Raw genomic sequence first — 24,266 nt, 5'->3', positions numbered from 1 at the left:
TTCAAACCCACCAGCCACTCCTCGGAAGGAAGGTTGGGCAATCCTACTTCCGTAGTGATACTGCCTCGGAAACCCAAGGAGGGGTCGCTATGAGTTGGGTTTGACTCGACGGCACATAACAACAACAACATTATAAGAGATCTAGGATTATTTTGTACCTTTCTTGCTCTGGTTTTGGAATTAACCATTTTCCTAAATAGCCCTAATTCTTTTTAGTGGAAAAGGATGTTTTGAGATTTTTATCTGGGTCCTAGGGTTGTCATTGTTTTTTTGGCTTTTTAGTGGACATTGCCAGGAGGACTTGGTTTTTTCAGGATAGTGAAAAATCCTTCATATGTTCATTTTGACATTTCTAATTTGCATTTGTGATTTCAGGTATTTGTATTTCTTTATTTTTTCACCTACCTTCTTTGATTTCTTATTTGTGTATCTTTTCTTATATTAGCATTCTCTCTTGAATCCATTCTATTGAAATGTCCTGGAAATATCAAAGTCCCCAGTGATCTCTACTTTTTAAAATTCATATTACTTGACTTATTAGCACATTTGACTTCATTCCCCTCAATACACTTTGTTTTCTTGGCTTGCAGGATGTCACATTCTTCTGGTTTTCTCCCTACCTTACTGACCTGTCCTTCTGAGTCTCCTTTTCTGGTTCTTCCTCATTTCTCCAAACTTATAAAGCTTTGGGTGCCTCAGATCTTTTCTCATTCTGCATTCATTCTTTTGTTATCTTGTCTCAGGAATTTTTAAATAATGTATATATGATGATGACTTTCAAATATTTATCTCCAGCCTAGACTTCCTTGAACTCTATTCAATTCTACTTGAATGATCAGCTGCCTGTTTGAGTTCACTTGGATATGTGATAAGTGTTTTAGATGTAGATGTTCCAATTGGAACTCCTTATCTTCTTCCATGGGAACTCTGGTAGCATAGTGCCTAAGGCACTTGACTGCTAACCAGAAAGCTGGCGGTTCAAACCCACTGGCCACTCCCCGGAAGAAAGATGGGGCAATCTACTTCCGTAGTGATACTGCCTTGGAAACCCAAGGAGGGGTCACTATGAGTCGGGTCCAACTCGACGGCACATAACAACAACAACAACAACAACAACCATCACTTTCTGTCTGGATTATTGCAGTAACCTCTTAAGTGGTCTTCTTGCTTCTATCTCTCTCTGGTTTATTATAAAGACAGCAGCCAGAATGATTTTTTTTTTTTTAAATAATTAGATTGTGTCTGCCCTCTGTTTTAAATCTTGTTCATTCCATCTCTCTTAGAGTAAAAGTCAAGGCCCTTACAGAGTGACAAGAATAAATAGTGTGACCATAGGCCAAGATTTTCCTGGAATAGACTGGTTTATGCCTGTTGTTCTGATTTATCAATTGTCCTGAGGTTTTCATTTTTTTTTTTTTTATTAGGATTTGGGTGAAGATTTACAGAGTAAATTCACTTTTCATACAGCAGTTCACATATACTTTGTCTCATGTCATTGACCAAAATTTACAATGCAGCAGCTCCCCTCCCACTTCCTCCCCATAGTTACCTCCTCCCAGTGTCCATCCCTTCATACTCTTCTGCACCCTGAGCTATCTCCCTGTGCATAAGCAGCCCTTCCTTCTCCCATGATTGTTCTCTCCAGGGCGTGTGTCTACTTGAGGTAAATGTTTAATTCACATGCCTGTACTTTGTTTGGCTGGAAACCACAGTTGTGGGTTCAATTCCAGACCTGAAGGGCAGCTAGGGGCCATAGTCTCAGTGGTTACACCAGGCTCTATTGGACCAGCAAACCTGGTCCCCACCTTTTTTTTTTTTGCCTCCAAATGATTTTGAGTTTTGTACCACATTGTTCTCCCTCTTTATGCAGGATCTCCTACATCCCTTCCAAGTGGATGGCAGTGGTAGCTGGGCACCATCTAGTTCTTCTGGTCTCATAGTTGTATAGGTTGCAGATCGGATGGTGTACCAGTCGCTAGGACTGATTGTTTCCATTAATTTTGGTTTTCTTCTTTCTTCTTGACGAGGAGAGACCCGTTGTTGCATCTAGATGGCAGCTTCCTAGCTTTTAAGGTCCCAGTCGCTACTCGCCAAAGTAGGAGGTGGAACAATGTTTTGTATAGTATGTTATGCCAATTGAGCTTGATGTCCCCTGTGACTATGGTCCCAAGCCCGCAGGATGAACTACTCGGTCCCTCTGGGTAGCTGGCTGTGACCAAGTAATGACCATAACCTTGCCCCTTGTCAGCTCTACTATACACCTGGGAATTCTGATCATTCACATGAACTTATAGGCCCATTGTCTGCCAACCCTATATATGATCTTGGATACACTCCCCATTTAGACATACCTAATTGTTTAGCTAGTTCACCTCTCTATCCGTCCCTATACCCATGTTTGCTTTCACTGACAACTCAGTATTGTATATGCAAAGGGGTTCATATTTGTTGTCTGTACTGCCCATGTAACTCTCTATGTCTTTCTCATCCTCAATGCTGCCATATTGGTCACTCACATTTGGTACATTGCCCTTCTCTTCACCCAAATCAATATTTATCTCTGTCTATCTAACAGCATTCCCTCCCCTCCCCTCCCAGCCCTGGTAACCAACAAAGAAAATGTCCTCCAATAGATAAACCTTTCCTTAACTTTTACAATAACGGACTAATACAATATTTGTCCTTTTGTGACTGACTTATTTCGCTCAGCATAATGTCCTCCAAGTTCATCCACGTTATGTGGTGTTTTGCAGATTCTACATTATTCTTTAGCAGCTTTCATTTTTTAAGATAAAATATTATTAACAGTTGTATTAAAATAAGTTGGGATGGAATTGGTAGACCAAATACTTTGTATTTCCACCTTCCTCTGTTATCTCCTCTCACATATGCAAGATATATGTGCGACAAAAAGCATTTTCACTTCAACACAAAGATGACCAATGAGAACTTTTCTTTGTTCAGCCCTTTCCAGATGCAAAGAAACTAAACTTCTCTCTCTAGGGCAATATATTGGATACCTGCTGATAAAATAATTATTCTTAGATACAAATGGCTAGGGACACAAACTTACATTCCTGGGAGGTGGGGGTGGGGAGGAGGGCTCAGGGCAGAAGTGTTGGACACTGTTGCCCCCTGCTGGCTTCTTTGAGTTAGTAGCCCTTTGTATCGTGGGCTGTGTCACGCATGCAATAAGCTGCTAGGCCACCAGGTGGCAGGAAAGTCAGTGGGAAAATTATAGGTGAGACTTAAGAGAAATATGTATGGGAAATAGAAGCTGAATCAATTCTGCATAGAGAGAGTAGTCTTGTTATACTGTTTTTTTCCTTTATTGCATCTTTTTTATGAGAGTTGATGATAATATGTAACTTGCACACAGGTCAACATTTTCTATCATAAGGGCCATAGATATATCACTGGTCATGTGAAAACCAGAATCCACAAATCTTCTGACAAAGCTTCAGGGCCTACTTGGTAAATCACTGGTTATTTTAAGAAGGTATGTCTAAAGACAGTTTAACAGGTGCATCTGCAGAGGATGCATTTACATTTTATTCTATGATACATGATTTTTCATTTGGACTAAGGAACTGTTCTAAACTAAATTTTCCGAGTATTTCATTCTGAAAATTTTTAAAGACATAGAAAAGTTGAAGGAAGTTGCCTATAAACATTCCTATACCTACCACCTCAATCCTACTATTAATGTACTTACGTCATGACATATATATATATGTCCTTCTATCCATCCATATAGCCAGACATCTATCAAAATATTTTACTTTTTGGATGTATTTCAAAACAAACTATAGGAATCAATGCATGTCCCCTTACACAGATATATGTACCTAGGTACATGTACCAGGCAAGACTGGGCAGTGTTTTGTTCTGCCGTGCCTAGAGTCGCTATGAGTCAGAGACGACTTGACAGCACATAACGACAACAACAACAACAGATACATGTATATCACCTAGGAGAGTTCAATATTTGTCTTTGTATTTTTTATATACAATTAATATATAACGAAATGCATAAATCTTAATTATACATTTTCTGAATTTTGACAAATGTATATACCTGTGCAGCAGATGAAGAGATGTGTAGGATGGTGTCTGGGAGAGTGCTCAACATAGACCTTCATGTCCCAGAAAGGGACATGCTATCCTCCCCTCTACATCAATGTCTTTCACTACCCAGGAAGCCCATGGAGCTTCCTTATCCAGACTCTTTATTGGGACCTTTCTATGTAGTCATGATTGATTGGATCATGCCCTGCTCCCCTAAGTTCAGCTCATATCAAGCAGTAGGTCTTTCAGGCATGGCCAGCCCCAACTTGAGTCACCTCATAAGCATACCTTGTCAGGTCTAGGGCCGTTATAAATAACAGAAGGACTTCAATCAGTGGAGAAAGGTTATCTCACAAGAACTAAAGACAAAGACCAAATTATCTGGATAAAGTTAAATTCTTTACCCCGTAAACTGTCTCATAGGTTGACCTTTCAATAAGTAAATGTTTTAAGAAACAATATCACTTTAATTATTTAATCCTCAAAAGTGTGTCAGTGTGAACATAAATTGTATGGTCATTCTAACAAATAAAGTCATAATAGGCACTCAGTAAATATTTGTTGAATGATTGAATTTGTGGCCTCCTGCTTCCAGTGTTCTCTTTCAACTGCTAGGTGGTGATGACTGGTGTTTTGTGAAATCTCATGATCCATACTCACTTCTCCTGTGCCATGTGTGTGCTGTTGTTGTTACGTGCTGTCAAGTTGGACCCTACTCATAGCGACCCCTCCTTGGGTTTCCGAGGTGGTATCAATGCGGAAGTAGATTGCCCAGTCTTCCTTCTGAGGAGTGGCTGGTGGGTTTGAACCGCCAGCCTTCTGGTTAGCAGTCAAGTGCCTTAGGCACTCTATGCTACTGGAATGAATAAATATACACAGTGAGGTAGACTTTGAAAAGGAACATGGGTATTAAAGAATATAGTTTAAATACCTAAAGAAAGGATATTTCTACATAGGTATTTATTTATGCTTCAAATATATCCACCAGTATAGTAGAGCATACCAGGGGCAAAGTTATGAAAACTCATTAGCCATAACCACAAATGCTGAGGGAATCATTGGGCCTGGGGACTCAGGACCATAGTCCTGGGGTACATCAAGGTCAGTTGGCACAACATAGTCCATAAAGACAATGTTCTATACCCTACTTCGGTAAGTAGTGACTGGGGTCTTAAAAGCTTGCAAGCGGCCATTCTAAACTGCAACTATTGGTTTCTCACCATCTGGAGCAAAGAAGAGTACAGAAAAGAAAAGACACATGGAAACATTGGACCTCATGAACTTCAGCCTCTGTGACTCTGAGACCAGAAGAACCAGATGGTGACTGGCTACCACTGCCAGCTGCTCTGAAGGGGATCACATTAGAAGGCCCTGGATAGAGTGGGAAAAAAGTGTGGAAAAAAACTCAACATGATAAAAACAACCAGGTTTACTGGTTGGATAGAGACTGGTGGAACCCCTGAGACTATGGCCCTTGGTCACCCTTCAGTTCTGGAATTGAACTAATTCCTATTGCTGAATTTTCATTCAAATGATAGATGGGTCTACAAGGTGAACAATAATTCTAGGAAGGTACACAGTTGTTAGAACAATCAACCATTCAAGATCAACCATTCAGTTGTGTACTTTCAACCAAGTATACAGTTCAGAAGGTAGAAAGGGTTAAGAGAGAAAGGGAAAAGAGAAACAGGGAAGATGTGGGAGGAATCATGTTACATTGAGAAGATTTCAATCAATGACAAAATGTGTGAATTGTTCAATGGACAACTAATTTGCTCTGTAGACTTTCATCCAAAGCACAATAAAAGTTTAAAAAGCTAACTAACTAACTAACCTATATAACCAAAAAAAAAAAAACCAAAACAAAACCCACTGCCATTGAGTCAATTCTGTCTCATATGATCCTACAGGACAGAGTAGACCTGCCCCATAGGGTTTCCAAGGCTGTAAATCTTGATAGAAGCTGACCTTTTCATCTTCCTCCAGTGGAGCATCTGGTGGGTTTGAACTGCTGACCTTTTGGTTAACAGCCCAATGCTTTAACCACAATGTCACCAGAATGCCTCCTAACCTACCTAAAGATATTGGGATATTTTTTACATGGTTTGGTACATTCCAGAGCATTCTTAGGATTACGGAATTTAGAATTGGGATGAACCTTGGACAAATGATCTACTCCAACTATTTTCTGGAAAACTGATGCCCACAGTTAAGTTGTTGGAAAAGTGGGACAGTACCTCTTGATTCCTTGCTTGTTGTGTTAGGTGCCTTTCAGTTGATTTTGATTCATAGTGACTCCATGTGAGAGACCAGAACTGCCCCATAGTGTTTTCTAAGTTGTAATCTTTATGGGAGCCGATTGCCAGGTCTTTCTCCCTCAGAGCTGCTGGGTTGCTTTGAACCACCAACCTTTCGGTTAGCAGCCAAATGCTTAACTTTTGTACCATGATGACTTCTTTATACCACAAAGATTCTCTTAGTATACACTTTGGTAACCACTAATTACTTAGGGTTTCTATGTATTTGCTTATTTCATACAAGTGGTATCACAGTACTTACACTTTTGTGACCAACTTATTTCACTCAGCATATTGTCCTCTAGGTTCATTCATGTTGTTGCATGCATCATTCCTCTTTTTGACTGAGTAGTATTCCACTGTGTGTGTGTGTATATACATATATATACCACATTTTATTTATCTGTTTATCAGTTGATGAATGTTTCAGTTTCTAACTTTTGGCATTTATGAATAGTGCTGCAGTGAACACTGGTATATGGGGCAAAGCCTTTTATTTGTTTTTTAGCTTCAAGAGAAATGTGAGGACTTGATTTCCCTCTAATTTTTTTTTTAGGTTTTGAATCCAAGGTGACGGTGCCAAGTATAAAAAGACTGAAATGACTTCTAAATTCTTTTTTAAAATTCTAAAAAATGCAGTAAGTTTTCCCTACTCTCCTTTTTATTTTAGTATTCTGAGGAAGCCAATAATCTTATTGAAGAATGTGAACAAGCTGAACGACTTGGAGCTGTGGATGAATCTCTGAGGTTTGAGTTTTCAGCAATATTTTATTTCTTTCCTATCAACTGTTAGCTTAAAAAAATAACACTATTCAATTTCTTTGTTTAAAGTGAAGAAACACAGAAGGCTGTTCTTCAGTGGACCAAGCATGATGATTCATCAGACAACTTCTGTGAAGCTGATGGTATAACATTTTTTACAGTATGCATTATGTTTAAAAGTATATCTGAGAAGAAAATAATTTTAAAAATGTTTTAAAAAATAATTTTTTAAGTGAGAAATTGAAGGCTTTGTCTATACTATCTCAAATGACAGAGAAGAGAGAAAGATGAGGTAACATCAAAACTCAAAGACAGAAAGTATTGGTATCGTAATAATACCATGTTTCAACTAGCTGACCCAACACAGGAAGTAGTAACAAAGTAGTGATGGAGAATTTTGGAGAATCAGTACTGGCAGAAGATGATGGTCAAGGATTGGAGCTGTGTAGCATGGGTTCCCTGTCTCCTTCCTTCTTCAAGTCTTCTGCCTCTTTTTCTTTTATCCAATTCCAAAATTACTTGGCATTAGACTCATAAGAATATAGGCAGCTATCAAAGGGAACATGGTAGGATCCATTTTTTTTTTTAAATTTTTAAAAAACATCTAAATTCTTCTAGAATTACTTTTTTTAAATAAAATATATGTAATATATGTTTATATTTTTTAAAATGATTTGGGTTTTGGAAGAATTTTTATACAGCCCAGTTTTGAAAATATTGGAAAATTTTTATGTAATTCAGCTTCTGGAAAAAAAATCTACCTTTTGTTAAGTTTTGCAGTTTTGTGTATCTAGTAGTTTATATAATTTTTGTAAAATATATAGTCATTTTGCATAAATAGCTAAAATATAGGGATGACAAAAACTTGGTGTTAGATGTTCTGTATCTTCCTTAATGATAGTCTTTATTACTTTTGGAGAAGAAACCATTGGGCTATGAGATGTGTCTGTCACATCTAAGCTGGGCCAGAGCTCCAATGCTATTAGAATCTATGACCAAATCTTTGATCAAGATTTATAGATACGTCCATTCTTCTTTTTTAAGTTGAATTACTAGCCTACCAACTGGCTAAACAAAATCAAATCAAATTGCATTTTGGTATCCTTTTATGGCCCTTTTGGAATGGATTAATGATCTTTTAAAAAAATTAGTGAAAAGAATGATACAGATCATTTTAATTTCAAGTAAAAGGTGATGCCTGCTATCCCCCCCAAAAGAGGAAGAAAAAGAGAAAGTACTTATTTTTAATTTTGTGGCTTTTTTTTTGGAAAAAAGTAATATGCTTTCCTTAACAGAAAATATGGCCATGCTTTGGCTAATACATATCTATAATCCCTTAATTCCAAAAATCTAAAAACTATGAAAACTGAACTTTTCTTCTCTAAGTTTTAGCACAGACTCATTTAGTAGGAATAATAATCTGTTTCACTGCTGCAGAAATATTTGTGTTTGATTAAGGAGTGCTATTGCAGGTCCCACTGGGATGACATTCAGTGTATGTTGTCTGTGCTGTATTATCTTTCTAAAATCTGAAAAGTTCTTAATTCCAAGACACATTTGGAACTAGGTTTGTTGGATAAAGGATTGTGGATTTATACCAAGATTTTAACTAGTAAAGGGGGGGGGGGGATAAAGTCCTCCCTCCACCTCCCCCCTTGTTTTACCCTCTTTTCCATGAGGATTCTTTGGCTTTGAACATTGTTATATTGATAAAATTAAATTTATAACATCAGACTTTTTTTTAGACCTGTAGTGTTAAAGAAGGGAGCTCTGGTAGCATAGTGGCTAAGACACTTGCCTGCTAACCAGACGGCTGGCGGTTCAAACCCACCAGCCACTCCTCGGAAGGAAGGTTGGGCAATCCTACTTCCGTAGTGATAACTGCCTCGGAAACCCAAGGAGGGGTCGCTATGAGTCGGGGGCCCACTCGACGGCACATAACAACAACAACAACAGTGTTAAAGAAAACAATGGTCATATATTAACTCCTTAACAAAGTATCTTCTTGAGACTACATGGTTAGATTTGTATGCTATGGACTGAGAGTCAGTAATTCATTTCTTAAGTGGTAGAGTTTTGTTACTTTCAGTGAATCACCTGCCCATTTGTATCTGTTTCTCCTGTTAAAGGAGGGAAGAATGTAAAATATATTTAACAGCTTTTTAGGAGTAAAGAATGTAGGTTCTGTACAGCAGATATTTTATAAATCCTTATTGAAACTGGAGCTTCTGTCATGTGGCAAAATAGAGACTTCAGTAACATTTATGTTTTATTAAGTTAGGGAGAGGAAGCGTTTGTCATAAATAAAATTACTAGGCATGTTTACTTCTTTAATTAGACCAAATATTAAAAATTTTAATAATTTTTTGGTGATCAGTTTCCATCTTAAAGTACTAGACACTGAGAATTTTTTTTTTCTGGATTTATTATAATTTGCTATATTGTGACAGTCTATTTATTATTAACTGATACGAACAGCACTATCTGTCCCTGAACTGGATGGTTCCATGTTAATGTGTTTTTTAAAGTTCTTACATTAACTTTTTCTAGTTATTTTAATTGGGAACTCTCATGGCATAGTGCCTAAGGCATTTGATTGCTAACCAGAAGGCTGGCAGTTCAAACCACTCCTTAGAAGGAAGACTGGGCAATCTACTTCTGTAGTGATACTGCCTCAAAACCAGGAGGGGTCGCTATGAGTTATTTTAATTACCATTTCTGTATCAAGCTCTCTTTTATTTCTAGATGCTGTCACTTTGCATCTAGAAGCTGCTTTCTCCCATATTTATACCTCTAATATACTGAGAATTAGACAAAAATATAATCAAGTGTAGATTATTTTTTTCTGATACAGGGATGTAGGTACTCAAGAGTTAGTGGACTCTCTTTTAAGTACCTTTGTGCTCGGGTTTTTGTCATCTATTTTGGTTGCCAGTTTTAGGCTTTATAGATGAGTAAGGTATTAAATAATTTTGCAAAGCAACTGGAGGACTAGGGACCATTTTTTTAAAAAAATTACAATATATATATTCATAAATTTATGGAACATAAGAGAAAAGAGAAACCAATATCACATCAATTTGTGTATATATGTGTGTGTGTACACATATACTTAAGTATATACATGTATCTGTAATTGCTTTTTCTGTATGCTCTTCATATTGCTCTTAACAGTTTTATTGGTTGTAAAATGTTCTATTGAGATGTAGCATAATACTAATACCACTAGCTAACATTTATTATACTGTTGTCATTCTTGTAAGCACTTTGCACTTATCAATCTTTGTAAGTCTCACAATAGCACTATGGATATCACCCCCATTTTACAAATGATGACATGTAGGCATAGAGAACTCGTCTAAGGACACAGCAAATAAGTGGTGGGGTCTGAATCCTATACTTGGTCTGGTTCCAGAGCCCATGCCCCTAACTGCTGTGCTGTGTTGGATTTAGGTTGCTTTAAGTTTTCCCTTTTATAAATAATGCTGACACAAATATCCTGCATATAATTTTTTTCATATTTAAGAGAGTATCTTTGGGACAGCTGGATAGTGATGATGGTGCTCATGTAAGAAGAAAGCGTTTTCTGGTAACAAGCTGTTGTTGTTGTTGTTGTGTGCCATCGAGTCGGCCCCGACCCATAGCCACCCCTTCTTGGGTTTCCGAGGCAGTATCACTACAGAAGTAGGATTGCCCAACCTTCCTTCCGAGGAGTAGCTGGTGGGTTTGAACCGCCAGCCTTCTGGTTAGCAGTCAAGTGCCTTAGGCACTATGCTACCAGAGCTCCTGGTAACAAGCTATGTACCTGTATATGCCAATGCGTTCTTATTTGGAATCTAGAAATGGTGCTAATGTTTCTTCATTTACCTTAGTTATTTATGCTTGTAGGTAAGGATGGAGGGAATTGTATATTGTATTCTTTGTCTGGATAGCTCATGGGAATTGAATTAAAATTACCACGATTCTTTGATTGAATTCTAAGAGTCACATATTTTCTATTTTTCATGATTTTTAGAATCAGGATGCTTTTGCAACCAGTGTTTACATTTGAAGTGGTTGTGATTGTTCCTCCTTTTTCCCTTCCTTTCCTCTTTCTGAAGAGTTTTTAAATCCTTGGTGCATTGTTACATTTGTAGTGTCTTAGAATCAATGAGACACAGTCATGTATACTAGCTTTTAAAGATAACCGAAGAAAGATTTAAACATTTTGTCTTACAGACATACAATCCCCTGATGCTGAATATGTGGATTTGCTTCTTAATCCTGAGCGCTACACGGGTTACAAGGGACCAGATGCTTGGAAGATATGGAATGTCATCTATGAAGAAAACTGTTTCAAGTATGTGTCACTTCTATTTAGAGATTCCTTTAAGATGTACCAATTCGTTTTTATAAACAAATGAACAAAATTCATAATGGTTATAAATTATAAATAAAATCTATTTTATTAATGGATGTATTTGGACATAGAAGCATATCTATTCTTTAATACAGTTCTCTTTTGATTTGATTAAAACTCCAGAAATGAATTTCAATAAATATTTCTCTCTTTAAAAGATTTAGAATTTTAGACCTATATGGGAGTATCATAGGCAATCAACAACTGTTTCTTGAGTAGATCACTGAATCTCATTTTATAGACAAGCTGAGCTAGAATCAGAGAGGTTTACTTAATTTTCCAAGATCATAGACCATATTTCTACACAAGTAATACACACGTTATATGGCTTTCTGCAAACCATGCAATCCCTTCACATATTTGTTTCTGTGCACACTATATGCGTTTGGTGGAAAAATATGGTAGCTGGTGTCAAGGTTTGCATGAAAACCTTCATCTCCTCATTCTCTTTTTGATGTTTTAAGATCAAAAGATCCAGTGTCAAAGATCTAATAAGTGGAAGTGTCCAGCTTTGCACTCTTAACCACTATAATGAAGGCAGTCAAGTTGATCACTGGGTGATTGAGAAATGCCTCACATTATCCATGTGCAAGCCTCTCAACTCTGTTTTGGAATTATATATTTTTTTTGTGTGTTTGTGTGTTATGCTATCTCAGAGGCTGGGGGAAGTTTGGGGAAAATCTTTGGAATCTTAGGTATTGGGAAATAAATTTCACTTTTTATTAAGGCAGGGAGCCTTGGTGGCACAGTAGTTAAAACACTTGACTGCTAGCGAAAAGTTTGGTGGTTTAAACCCACTAGTCATTCCATGGGAGAAAGATGTGGCAGTCTACTTCCGTAAAGATTTACAACCTTGGAAACCCTATGATGGGGCAGTTCTACCCTGTCTTGTAGGGCTGCTGTGAGTTGGAATCATCTTGACGGCACTGGGTTTTTATAAGTCAAATATAAGCATAAGAGATCAGCAGTGATGCTAATAAAAGTAAAATGTTAGTCTGCTTTTTTTCCCCCCCTAACTTGAATCTCTCTAGTTTGGGAAATGGAGAGTTTTCATTAAAATCTTATTTTACTCATTTCTGCCATGTGTTTTGCTTAAATTCCCTTGATTATTATTAGGAATGTTTGGTCATACTTTAAAGGGTTTTTTTAAAAATGTGACCTTTCTTAAAAAAAGAGTGGAGGAGAAGTGCTTGTTAGATTTGTATTAGTTTTAAAGTTATATATAGTTGATTCATATGATTCCTATACTATTTCTAAAAATATGAACAATGTATGAGGCAGTAAATTAATTGTATTGAGTATGTTGAAATATAGCATACATGTTATTTTTTTCAAAATGTTTCAAGTTGTACAAATTTATAAAATTTAAATTATGGCTATTCAAACAATACCTACACTTTACTAATACTAATGCATACTTACTTATGTTAGGATTTAAAAACACTTTAGTGACTCAAGGACTCTCCAGAAAACTTTTGGCCTTTCTTATCATTAATTTTCTTTTTTAATTTTTATTTAAATTATAACAAACCTGGTGGCCACAGGGCAAATTGATGTACCTAAATTATCTAAGTGGGAAATAATCTACCCATACTCTTTTCTTTTTAGTTTTAATGCTTATGTTGGGTAATTATATTTTATTGCTTATTTGCCTTTCAGTTAGGGGTGTACCCTGTGCTTCCCACCCCCCCATATTACTGACTCTAGGAGAGCAGCTTAACTGATACTTTCTCCCCTTTGAAAAAATAATTAGGAAAGGACCTTCTGGCTGCTACAATGGGAAGAGATTAGGAATTATTATCTCTATATCAAATGACAACCATCTTCCCATAAAGCAATTAGAGAAAATGAATTTTTGTAAATCTCAGTAAAACAATTTGGTTTTGGATGCATACAAGCATTAAGCAACTTTCTGAGATAGTTTCACTTTTACTTTCATGTGATTGGTAACACTGATATTTTATACTTTAATTCTTTTATTTCTAGGCCACAGACAATTAAAAGACCTTTAAATCCTTTAGCTTCTGGTCAAGGTGAGTTATTTATTTGTACTGTTATATTTATCAGCCAGTGAACTGTGGTTAGAAGAAAGGTGAAAGCAAGATAAAAAGTTAGCAGAAGCATTTGAGTGGATATAAAACATAGTCCTGTTTCCACAGAAATTTATGACTTGCTCTTGCAGAGAAATAGGTGTTTAAATATTTACATTTTAATAATGAGTATTTCAGAAAAATGCTCATGATATTAGACTATCACTGCATGAAGCTTAAGAATATATATTTATTCTTTTATGAATTTTATAGCCAAACTGATATGAAGGTGCATTTTTTGTGCTATGTTTACTCATCTTCCAGTGGTGACACAAGTGGTGGCTATGCTTGAGACGGCATCGGCCAGTAGCCAAACCCAGGTCTCCTATGTGGAAGGCAAGAATTCGACCATTGGATTACCATTGGCCATTTAGATTCCATAAATCCATAAAACCAAACACATTGTCATCATGTCAGAATAGGTGCTAAACCAAAAAGCCAAACTCACTGCTGTTTAGTTGACTCGTGACTCATAGCGACTATACAGAGAACTGTTCCATAGGGTTTCCAAAGCTATAATCTTTACAGAAGCAGACTGCCATATCTTTCTGCCATGTATAGCAGCTGAGCACTTAACCATTGTGCCACCAGGGCTCCTTCATAGGTGCCATAACCAAAAACCAAATCCACTGCCATCAAGTCAGTTCCAACTCATAGCAACCCCTTCTGAGTTTCTAAGGATGTAAATCTTTACAGACGTAGATTGCCTCATCTTCCTCCCATGGAGTGGCTGGTGGGATTGAACTGCCAGTTTCTTGTTAGCAGTCAAATACCTTACGCACTGCGCCACTGGAGCTCCTTCATAGGTACCATGTTGTTGTTGTTATGTGCCATTGAGTTGGACCTGACTCATAGAGACCCCTCCTTGGGTTTCTGAGGCGGTATCACTACGGAAGTAGATTGCCGCAACTTCCTTCCGAGGAGTGGCTGGTGGGTTTGAACCACCAGCCTTCTGGTCAGCAGTCAAGTGCCTTAGGCACTATGCTACCAGAGCTCCCTCATGGGTACCACAGAAGGACATAAAATCGAAAATCCTACTCAATCTAGAATAGGAAAAGGGTTTGTTGAATAAACCAGCTCATTTTATGATTTCAAACTTTTTTCCCTTAGGAAATATATATCCATGTTCTCTTTGAATATATACTTACTGATGAAATCTTTGATGTTCTTTTAGCAAATGTGTAAGGTTTTAAGGTTTTCATTTAAAAAATTTATTTGAAGACATGCTGATCTCATATAGTCAATAAATATAAAAGGCCTTCTGGAAAATGATGAGATTACATCATTCCTTAAATGCTGACAGAATGGTCTTTCTTAGACTAGGTATGAAAGAACATCCTTAAACAAGGCTTTTGGGTTTTTAAGGAGTCATGTGTTGACTCAGTGGAAGCTATTGATTTAATATCAGATGAAATGCAAATTCATAGACGAGATGAGCTTCACTATGCACTCACGTTATGTTTATTAATTAATTAACCCACTCACCTTAAAGATAAATGGGAACTATCTAAATGTTTATCATTAGGGAACTGGTTAAATGAGTTATGGTATATTCACATCGTATAACATAGTATAGTATAGCCACTATAAACATTGCTGTAAATTTATATTCATATCAAAAGCAATCAGTAGCACATTGGTTAAAAATAAAAAAGGGAGTTCCAAACAGTATGTATATTTTTATGAGAACATACTGTAACATCTGAATATCTAAACACACACAAAAAAAGGACATTTACTAAAATGTAAACAGTGTTTATCTTTGGGCAAAGGGGTTATGGATAATTTTTAAAATTTCTTTTGTGTTCTTTTTTTAAATAGGTATTTGCAATGAGCATATATTATTTTATAATCAAACAGTGAGGGCATTAAAGAAATACAGACAAAATGAAGACATTTATTCAACAGTAAATGAGCAGCTACATATAAATTGTTGCAGCCTGCATAATTTGAATCTTACAAATAGTTTTTTAAAAATATTACTGAATGAAACTAAATTCTATAGTGTCATTCTGGAGATTTCAAAGAAGTAACACAAATCTTTGACAGAAACTATGTTATAATTTTAGGATAAATAAGTGTGGCTGTCTGCCAGCCAAATAACAATAAGTCATTGAGCTATTTAATAGTACTTTTAGATGGTGGTTTAGATTTTTCCCTCCTGTCAGCCCATATTAAATCTTATGTGAGTGGAAACTATTCTTTACCAAGGCCCCAGGAGATGCTGCCATTTAGATGGTGCCGTTTAGTTGAATCAGGCATGATTCACAGCGCCACTAGGTGGAATTGCAGTCACAGGTGTCTTGCACTAAGATTTTGCTTATATGGATGAACTGATAGTCTACCATTAACCAGTATTAATAAATCCTGTATCATGAAAATGTAGCGTGTTAAAAGATACATCTGGAAGAGTTTATAGTAATCAACATTTTGTTTCCTTTTTCAGGGAAAAATGAAGGTAAGGATAATGTCTTTATCATACATTCTCTATATAAGTTTGCTTATAAATGTCTGTTGTGGCAAACCCTATTTTTAACTCCTATTTCAGACTCAGAAGAATTTTATTTTTATTTCTTTATCTGAAAATCTGGAGGTAAAATCACAAGTTGGACGAAAATGACTGTGCCTGAGCTGAGGCACTAATGACAGCCTGCCTCAGCCTCTGATAATTTGATCAAACATTTTACCCACTGAACCTGGAAGATGGGCATTTGTCCTGGCCTCTGTCAGGGGAAACTTCTCCCTCTTCTTTGTTGGCTGAACTGTGGGATTTGCTGGGGTTGAGGGTTCTAGGCATGAGTAGAGTCCTTGGGAAGGGCAAATGGTTAAGGCTTGATTGCTGGCCAAAATGTTTGAACCCACCCAGAGGCAGCTTGGAAGAAAGACTGGTGATCTTTTTTGAAAGGAGATTGTGTGGAGTATAGTTTTTGAAACATTTGAGTTAGCCATAAGTCCCTCCAATTAGCTTGCTGGTCCGTCTTATCTTACCCTTGTCACCGTTAAGTGGTAGTATATTTTTATCTTTGTTAATTTTATGGTAAAAATACTTTATTGTTTCAATTTGCATTTTTTATTGTTAAAGTTGTGTTTGCCATCGAGTCAGATCCGACTCATAGTGACCCCTCCTTGGGTTGCCGAGGCAGTATCACTACGGAAGTAGATTGCCTAACCTTCCTTCCGAGGGGTGGCTGGTGGGTTTGAACCTCTAGGCGTCTGGTTAGTAGTCAAGTGCCTTAGGCACTATGCCACCAGAGCTCCCAAAATGAGACTGAATGAATTTTATGTTATTCTAAACTAGACCCACTGCCATTGAGTCTATTCTGACTCATAGTGAACCCATAGAACAGTATAGAATTGCCCCCATAGGGTTTTCAAGACTAATTCTTAATGGAAGCAGACTGCCTCATCTTTCTTTTGCAGAGTGGCTGGTGGGTTTGAACTGCTGACTTTTTGGTTAGCAGCTGAATGCTTTAAGCACTATGCCACGAGAGCTCCATGTGTATTTTTTCATTTGTGATATTTGACCTTTTTTTAGTGTGCATTTCATCATTTTTATTCAGTTTATGAGTTTTTTCTGTATTAAGTATATTTGCAACATACATTTTTTCCCTTTTGTTGTTTACAATTCTACTTTGTTGATGAAGTTTCCTGACAGATTTGTGTCTAATTTATTTATTCTGTTTTTCATTCCTTCCATTACTTATACTTATTTGTTTCAACTTTAGTCAAAAGAACTGAATAGTAAAGTGTTTGCCATTTCTGTAGCAAATGCATACAAGCATTTTTACATAATTATTATAATGATTTCTTACGCCTTTTTGTATCAACCTATTTCAAATAAACACTTTCCTGTATTGTCTATTCCATATTCTTGTTATTTTAATAATTATATAACATTATATTAACTAGTTATATAGTATTCTGTCATGTTGACTTAAGCATTAGTATTGTGCATTTTGAGTATCTTTTACTTTTAAATTTTATGTAACATGATCATCTTAGTACAAATTACCCACCCACCTTCATTTTGGGTTATTTCTTTATCACATAATCCTACAAGCAGAATTACTAGGTCTAAGTGTATGAGCTGTGATTTTAGTAGGTCATAGGACATATATGTGATGTTTGGTTTTTATAACATTTTTCCTTAATTGCTCTTTTGGAATACTGAATAGTATATAATACTATCAGCTATGCACAAATATACCTCTAGTACTGTCTGATAATTTTAATTTTCTAAATTAACATGCATTTAATGGGTCCTTAATTTTCATAGCATGAATTTTTATAGAGACTAGGTATTTTTCCATGTTTTGAATTACTATTTAAATTCTGTATTTTATATAAAACACTTTATCTAGAGGTTATGAGACTGAGCCTACCTATTAAAAAACCAAACCCATTACCGTCTAGTTGATTCTGACGAATAGCAACTCTATAGGACAGAGTAGCCTAAGGTGGTGCTGCAAGTCTTTTAAAAAATGAACAGTGTAAAATAATACCTAACTGGATCGAAACCAAGAACTTTTCTTCTTCCTTTGGAGAAGTTGTAAAAAGATTTGGACATTTAGATAAGCAACCTTCATACTAGTCTTTGCCCCAAATTTGCTGTATTATTTTAAAACTTTTGAAAAGCTTACATTTTGGCATTTTTACAATCTTGTGACTTATTTTTCTTTTTAATTTCAGAAAATACTTTTTACAGTTGGCTAGAAGGTAATTGGAAACTTTTAAATACATTTAAATGATAAAATCTGTATTCTCATTTTTAAAGAATCATGAAATTAATTTTTATCTTACAAGTTTCACAGATGAATTCTGTTTCTAAATTACTGTCTTTGTTTAGGTCTCTGTGTAGAAAAAAGAGCATTCTACAGGCTCATATCTGGTCTACATGCAAGCATTAATGTGCACCTGAGTGCAAGGTATCTTTTACAAGGTATGTGACAGTCACTTTTAGTCACTTTATCATACTTATTTTCAGGTATTCTTAAAAGTTCTTGATATTTATCTGATAGGAAAAAATTGAGCTGATTGAATATTAGGCAGTAGAAATCCATTCTTAAATGGTAATAATCAGGATTGTAGATACTCTAAGGAATAGTTTACATGTTCTTAGTTCCTTTCACCTTCTTCTGAGAAGCTGCTTACAATTGTACAAATCCCTTTGAAAAGATTCCTTTTTTTGTTTTGCTTTATTTTGAAATTTAAATAGCTCCTGCTAGCACAGTTCATTATCAGTAACCATTACTGTATCAGAAATGCTTTCACGTGCACCCCTCCCAGCCAGGTGTTAGGTGGGTGAGAACATCCCCTGCCACTCTTTATGCTTTAAGAGTGAGGTTGACAAATGAGACCACAGTCCAGTTTCATCAGTGACATATTTCTTCTGGAATTAAAGAATCTCTTGTGTCTTAGAAACAAAATATAGTAGCTTTCATTTTAAATAGAGTTTCAAACTGATTAATAATTTCAGATCATCATTTTTCAATTGTGTATTTTGGTTTTGTGAGTATGTTTATATCCAGAAATTTGATTTTTATTAAAATCTGGCCTTTCAGTGAAACTTTGAGTTTATTTTATTTAGAAGGTAACATATTAATGTGGAATATTAAAGACTAACTTAGGAAAAATAGTTATCATGATTATATTTATTATATATCTTAAAATGAAAAAGAACTTCTATAGGTATAAATAACCTAGTATAATTAAAATAAAAATTAATTAATTAAAAAACTCTGTGCTTAATATTTAATTTTTCTTTCTTCCTAGACACATGGTTGGAAAAGAAATGGGGACATAACATTACAGAATTTCAACAGCGGTTTGATGGAGTTTTGACTGCAGGAGAAGGACCAAGACGACTTAAGAACTTATATTTTCTCTATTTAATTGAATTAAAGGCTTTATCTAAAGTGCTGCCATTCTTTGAGCGCCCAGATTTTCAGCTCTTCACTGGAAATAAAGTTCAGGATGCAGAAAATAAAATGTTACTACTGGATATACTTCATGAAGTCAAGTAAATTATATTCTACAACTTACACATTAATAGAAGAATGAAAAGTGTTATTTAGAATTGAATTCTTAAATAGCCATTTAGAGAAAAGAAAATTATTTAGAAAATAATTGAAAGTTATATTTGTTCATAGATCTTTAAAAAGATATTTGTGCATAGCTTTTGTCATAGGGTTTTTTCTCTTTTTTATTTTATTTTTTGTCTGGGTACTCTAAAGTACACATGTTTAATTTTAGTAGCCATTCTTTTTACTGCTTAATACTTGCATTATGTTCTTACTTAGTTGAACAGATTGGATTTGGGGCCAAACTTCTATATTATACAATTAGGATTTAGACTGGACAGTAAGAATTTCTGTTGTGCCATCAGAAGTTGGTTTTATTATATTTTTGACTTTATTATCACTGATCATCAAAATATATTAGCAGCACTTGTAATATTTTATAATTAATGAAAATGAATATTCTCTGTTTTAAATGTAGATCATTTCCTTTGCATTTTGATGAGAATTCGTTTTTTGCTGGGGATAAAAAAGAAGCAAACAAACTAAAGGTAATTATGATTTAACTTAATTTTTTAGATATAAGCTATTTAACTCTTAGATAGGCATGAATATAAGCTGATTTTTTTTTTTTTGGTCAGTTCTTTTTTATTGTGATTTGGGTGAAGGTTTACAGAGCAAATTCACTTTCCATACAGTGGTTCACATATTCTTTGTCTCATGACATTGACCACAATTTACCACAATGCAACATCTCCCCTCCTACTTCCTCCCGATAGTTAACTCTTCCCTATGTCCATCCCTCCATGCACTCCTGCCCCCTGAGCTGTCTCCCTATGCATAAGCAGCCCTTCTTTCTCCCATGATTATTCTCTCCAAGGAGTGTTTCTTCTTGAGGTAAATGTTCAACTCATATGCCTATCTTTTGTTTGGCTGGAAACCACAGGTGTGGGTTTAATTCCAGACCTGAAGGGCAGCTAGGGGCCATAGTCTCAGTGGTTCCACCAGGCTCTATCAGACCAGCAAACATGGTCCCCCCCCCTTTTTTTTTTTTCTCCAAATGATTTTGAGTTTTGTTCCTCATTGTTCTCCCTCTCTATCAAGGATCTCCTACATAGATCCCCTTCCAAGTAGATGACGGTGGTGGCCGGGCACCATGTAGTTCTTCTGGTCTCATAGTTGTATAGCCTGCAGATTGGATGGTGTACCAGTCACTAGGACTAATTGTTTCTATGAATTTTGGTTTTCTTCATTCTTCTTTGCTCTGGATGAGGAGACACCCATCGTTGCATCTAGATGGCAGCTTGCTAGCTTTTAAGATCCCAGTCGCTACTCGCCAAAGTAGGAGGTGGAACAATGTTTTGTATAGTATGTTATGCCAGTTGGGCTTGATGTCCCCCTGCGACTATGGTCCCAAGCCCGCAGGTTCAGCTACTCGGTCCCTCTGGGTAGCTGGCTGTGACCAAGCTGTGACCACAACCTTGTCCCTTGTCAGCTCTACTATACACCTGGGAATTCTGATCATTCACATAAACTTATAGGACCATTGTCTGCCAACCCTATATATGTTCTTGGATACACTCCCCATTTCGTAGACATACCTAATCGTTCAGCCTGTCCACCCATCTATCCACCCATATACCCAAGTTAGCCTGACAATGCAGTACTGTTATGTACAAAAGGGTTCATATTTGTTGTCTGTACTTCTCATGAACCTCTCTATGTCTTTCTTATCCTCAATGCTGCCATATTGGTCACTCACATTTGGTACATTGCCCCTCTCTTCACCCAAATCAATACTTAAAGCTGATGTTTTTATCCTTACAATACATTTGATATAAACCAAAAACCAAGCCCACTGCCTTTGAGTCATTTTCCACTCATAGTGACCCTATAAGACAGAGTAGAACTGCCACATAGGGGTATAAATCTTTACGGAAGCAGACTGCCTTATCTTTCTCCTGTAGAGGGGCTGATGGGTTCGAACTGCTAACCTTTTAGTCAGCAGCTCAGTGCTTTAACCACTGGTCCACCAAAGCTCTTTGCATTTGATATATACTCTGAAAATATAGAGTGATAGCTTTCTTTGCCTAAATAAAAAAAGAAAAAAAAAAGGTCCAGAGGCATTGTCTAACTTAAGATCTCGTTTAAGTCATGTTCAGAATAACAACTGAAAATCTGTCTGTCACTTTCCGCTTCACATAGATGATCTCCTGCGATAGAGCTTATACATTAAAGGAAGCCAGAGCATCAGGAGCAGTATTACTGTTTCTTTTGCTGAAGAGAATCTGAAAACGGTTGTGGTTAAAGTATCCTCTTCAGGGTGGAAGAAATAGTGAAATGTTTTGTCATCATATTTACCGACAATTAAAGGCAGTTAGAAATGCCAGCATGGAGTTGTAGAAAGAATACAAGACTGGCTATTTCACAAAGTGGGGTCTGGTTTTGACCTTGTTTCTTAATAGGAGAATGACCTTAGGCAAGTCCACCTCTGAGTCTATATATTTGCCTAAAAATTCTACAAATATAAAATATTACTAAGAATATTTTTGAAAGGCTTTGTTTACAGCGTGATTCTTGTCACTAACGGGAAAAACAGCCCCTACCCTCAAGAGATTTCTAGTTTATTTGGAGCCTCAAATAAAATTATATACTGTTTTTGTTCATTGAAGGCAGGAGGCTCTCAGGAACACTCGGCTTGATCTGATTTCATCATCTTTATAGCAAACAATCTTCCTCCGTTTCTTATTCTTTGTTTCTTTTCATAATAAATGAACCTGATTGCATCTTGGACATAAAATACTTTTTTGCAAAAACTGCTATGTTTTGCTGTTAGATAAGTTATTCTTGACCTTCCTTTTACCTGGTTAAGGCATCTGTTTAGAAATAATTCCTCAGGGTTTTTATACCTCCTAAATAGCTTCCCAATACTTCAGTAAGTTGGAGGTTGAGGTTGAGGTGAGGGGGAAGATGATACAATAAATCTTCTATTTTTCCTATTATTTTCAGTTTCTTCATTTTCAGTTCCTATGCTGAGTTTTGGGAGAGTGTTTTGGCATCAGCTCTTTTTATATTGTGCAGATTAGAAATTTTCTAATAATGTCTTAATTTTCTTAAAATTCTGAAACATTTAGCTTTGATATCCTACGAAGTTTATGTAGAGAATTCCTGATGAACAGAGACTTTTCTGAATTCTTTTACCAAAAAGAAGTAAAAAATAAGAAAACATGTTAACATTGTAGATTATTTAAAAAAAAAAAAAAAAGAACCCAGATAATTTCCAGTGAATAATGTGCAGTTTGAACAGTCACATTTATAAGTTCATTTTAAAATCCCATCTTGTCTCTTTTATACCTTATCAATGTATGGTTAGAAAGAGAGGACTTGCATCAAAGGAAATTGTTCAATTCAAAATAGTACATGATATCACTTGAAACCTTATATAAATCATTTGAGATTTGAACTGTTTTTTGGTCAGTTGGTTTCATTTAATATAAATCACAGCATATAATCACAGCATGTTTGATCTTTCTACCCACTGACTGTAATTTTAAAGTGTTATCTAAAACTATATGCTGAACCATGGGGAATTTATAAGTAATTTAAATTCTAGTTATTTTAACAACCTTAACATTTTCTAACCTGAGATAATTTTGGAATATGTTCTAAGATGCCAGGTTATTAGACATTGTGGAATATTTGTGGAAGTCACAAGGATTTTCTCCTGTTCTGATCTAGTAAATTTCTATGCCATTAATTTGGTTATAGCATATGAAGTTCACTTAAGCAGAAAGATGAATGTTATTAAAATATGCTTTGTTTTAATCTTGTAGTATAATTCTGTCTGTTGTAAGCAAGCAGGCTTCCTCTCCCTGTCCATGCCTTACAAAGACTTGCTCAAGAGCTGGCACATTCATGTATCTGAATTAACAGACTTAGATTCGTATACTGAATTTAGATGATTTCTACAAAAGCAAGCATAATCTTTTAGGACAGAGGCTTCCAACCTTTACAAGTAAAGCATGAGACTCTTAGAGTCAAAAACTTCTGAGGCCTCTTTTTATTATCTATTTATTCCAAGTGTTATTTTTATTATCTAATGATTGTGAAAATATAATTGCCAAAAAGCCACTCTATAATTCATAGCATTTTTAAGGTAAAAGTTATGTTTTATCATTCAGAACACTTATTATATCATTTGGAAATTTATAATGCACATGTGAGATTCTTATTCTGTATATGTACAATGCTTGTGTACACACGGATTTTGTAGACCCTTATGACACCTATGAAGTCCTCCAGAGGTCAACAACTCTTAAGATGGGAACATTTGCTTTAAAGTAATTTTTTTATAACTCTGTCGTGGGGAGCTCTGGTGGAGTAGTGCCTAAGGCATTTGACTGCTAACCAGAAGGCTGGTGGTTCAAACCCACCAGCCACTCCTTGGAGGGAAGGTTGGGCAATATACTTCCGTAGTGATACTGCCTTGGAAACCCAAGGAGGGGTCATTATGAGTCGGATCCAACTCAACAGCAGTGAGTTTTTGAGTTTTGATTGTTATTGGTGAAAGTGTGATTTTTTTTTTTTTTTTTTTTTAATTAGGATTTGGGTGAAGATTTACAGAGTAAATTCA

The 24,266-nt window shown here is 35.9% G+C and overlaps 1 protein-coding gene across 1 annotated transcript in view; it reads left to right on the top strand.

Moving 5' to 3' along the window:
- ERO1A (endoplasmic reticulum oxidoreductase 1 alpha) overlaps window positions 1-24,266 on the top strand; it is a 70,852-nt gene that overhangs the window by 34,572 nt on the left and 12,014 nt on the right. Inside the window, exons 5-13 of the mRNA XM_007948335.2 lie at window positions 7,036-7,112; window positions 7,197-7,270; window positions 11,346-11,466; window positions 13,513-13,559; window positions 16,063-16,074; window positions 18,306-18,332; window positions 18,463-18,555; window positions 19,389-19,635; window positions 20,115-20,184. Coding sequence (XP_007946526.1) covers window positions 7,036-7,112; window positions 7,197-7,270; window positions 11,346-11,466; window positions 13,513-13,559; window positions 16,063-16,074; window positions 18,306-18,332; window positions 18,463-18,555; window positions 19,389-19,635; window positions 20,115-20,184 — 768 coding nt within the window. The remainder of the gene's footprint in view (window positions 1-7,035; window positions 7,113-7,196; window positions 7,271-11,345; window positions 11,467-13,512; window positions 13,560-16,062; window positions 16,075-18,305; window positions 18,333-18,462; window positions 18,556-19,388; window positions 19,636-20,114; window positions 20,185-24,266) is intronic.

Source organism: Orycteropus afer, unplaced genomic scaffold (genome assembly GCF_000298275.1).
Source record: "Orycteropus afer afer isolate SDZICR_OR568_19922 unplaced genomic scaffold, OryAfe1.0 scaffold00214, whole genome shotgun sequence".
Taxonomy (NCBI): domain Eukaryota; kingdom Metazoa; phylum Chordata; class Mammalia; order Tubulidentata; family Orycteropodidae; genus Orycteropus; species Orycteropus afer.
The sequence above is the reverse complement of the archived record's forward strand: the minus strand, read 5'-3'. Positions and strand labels throughout refer to the sequence as shown.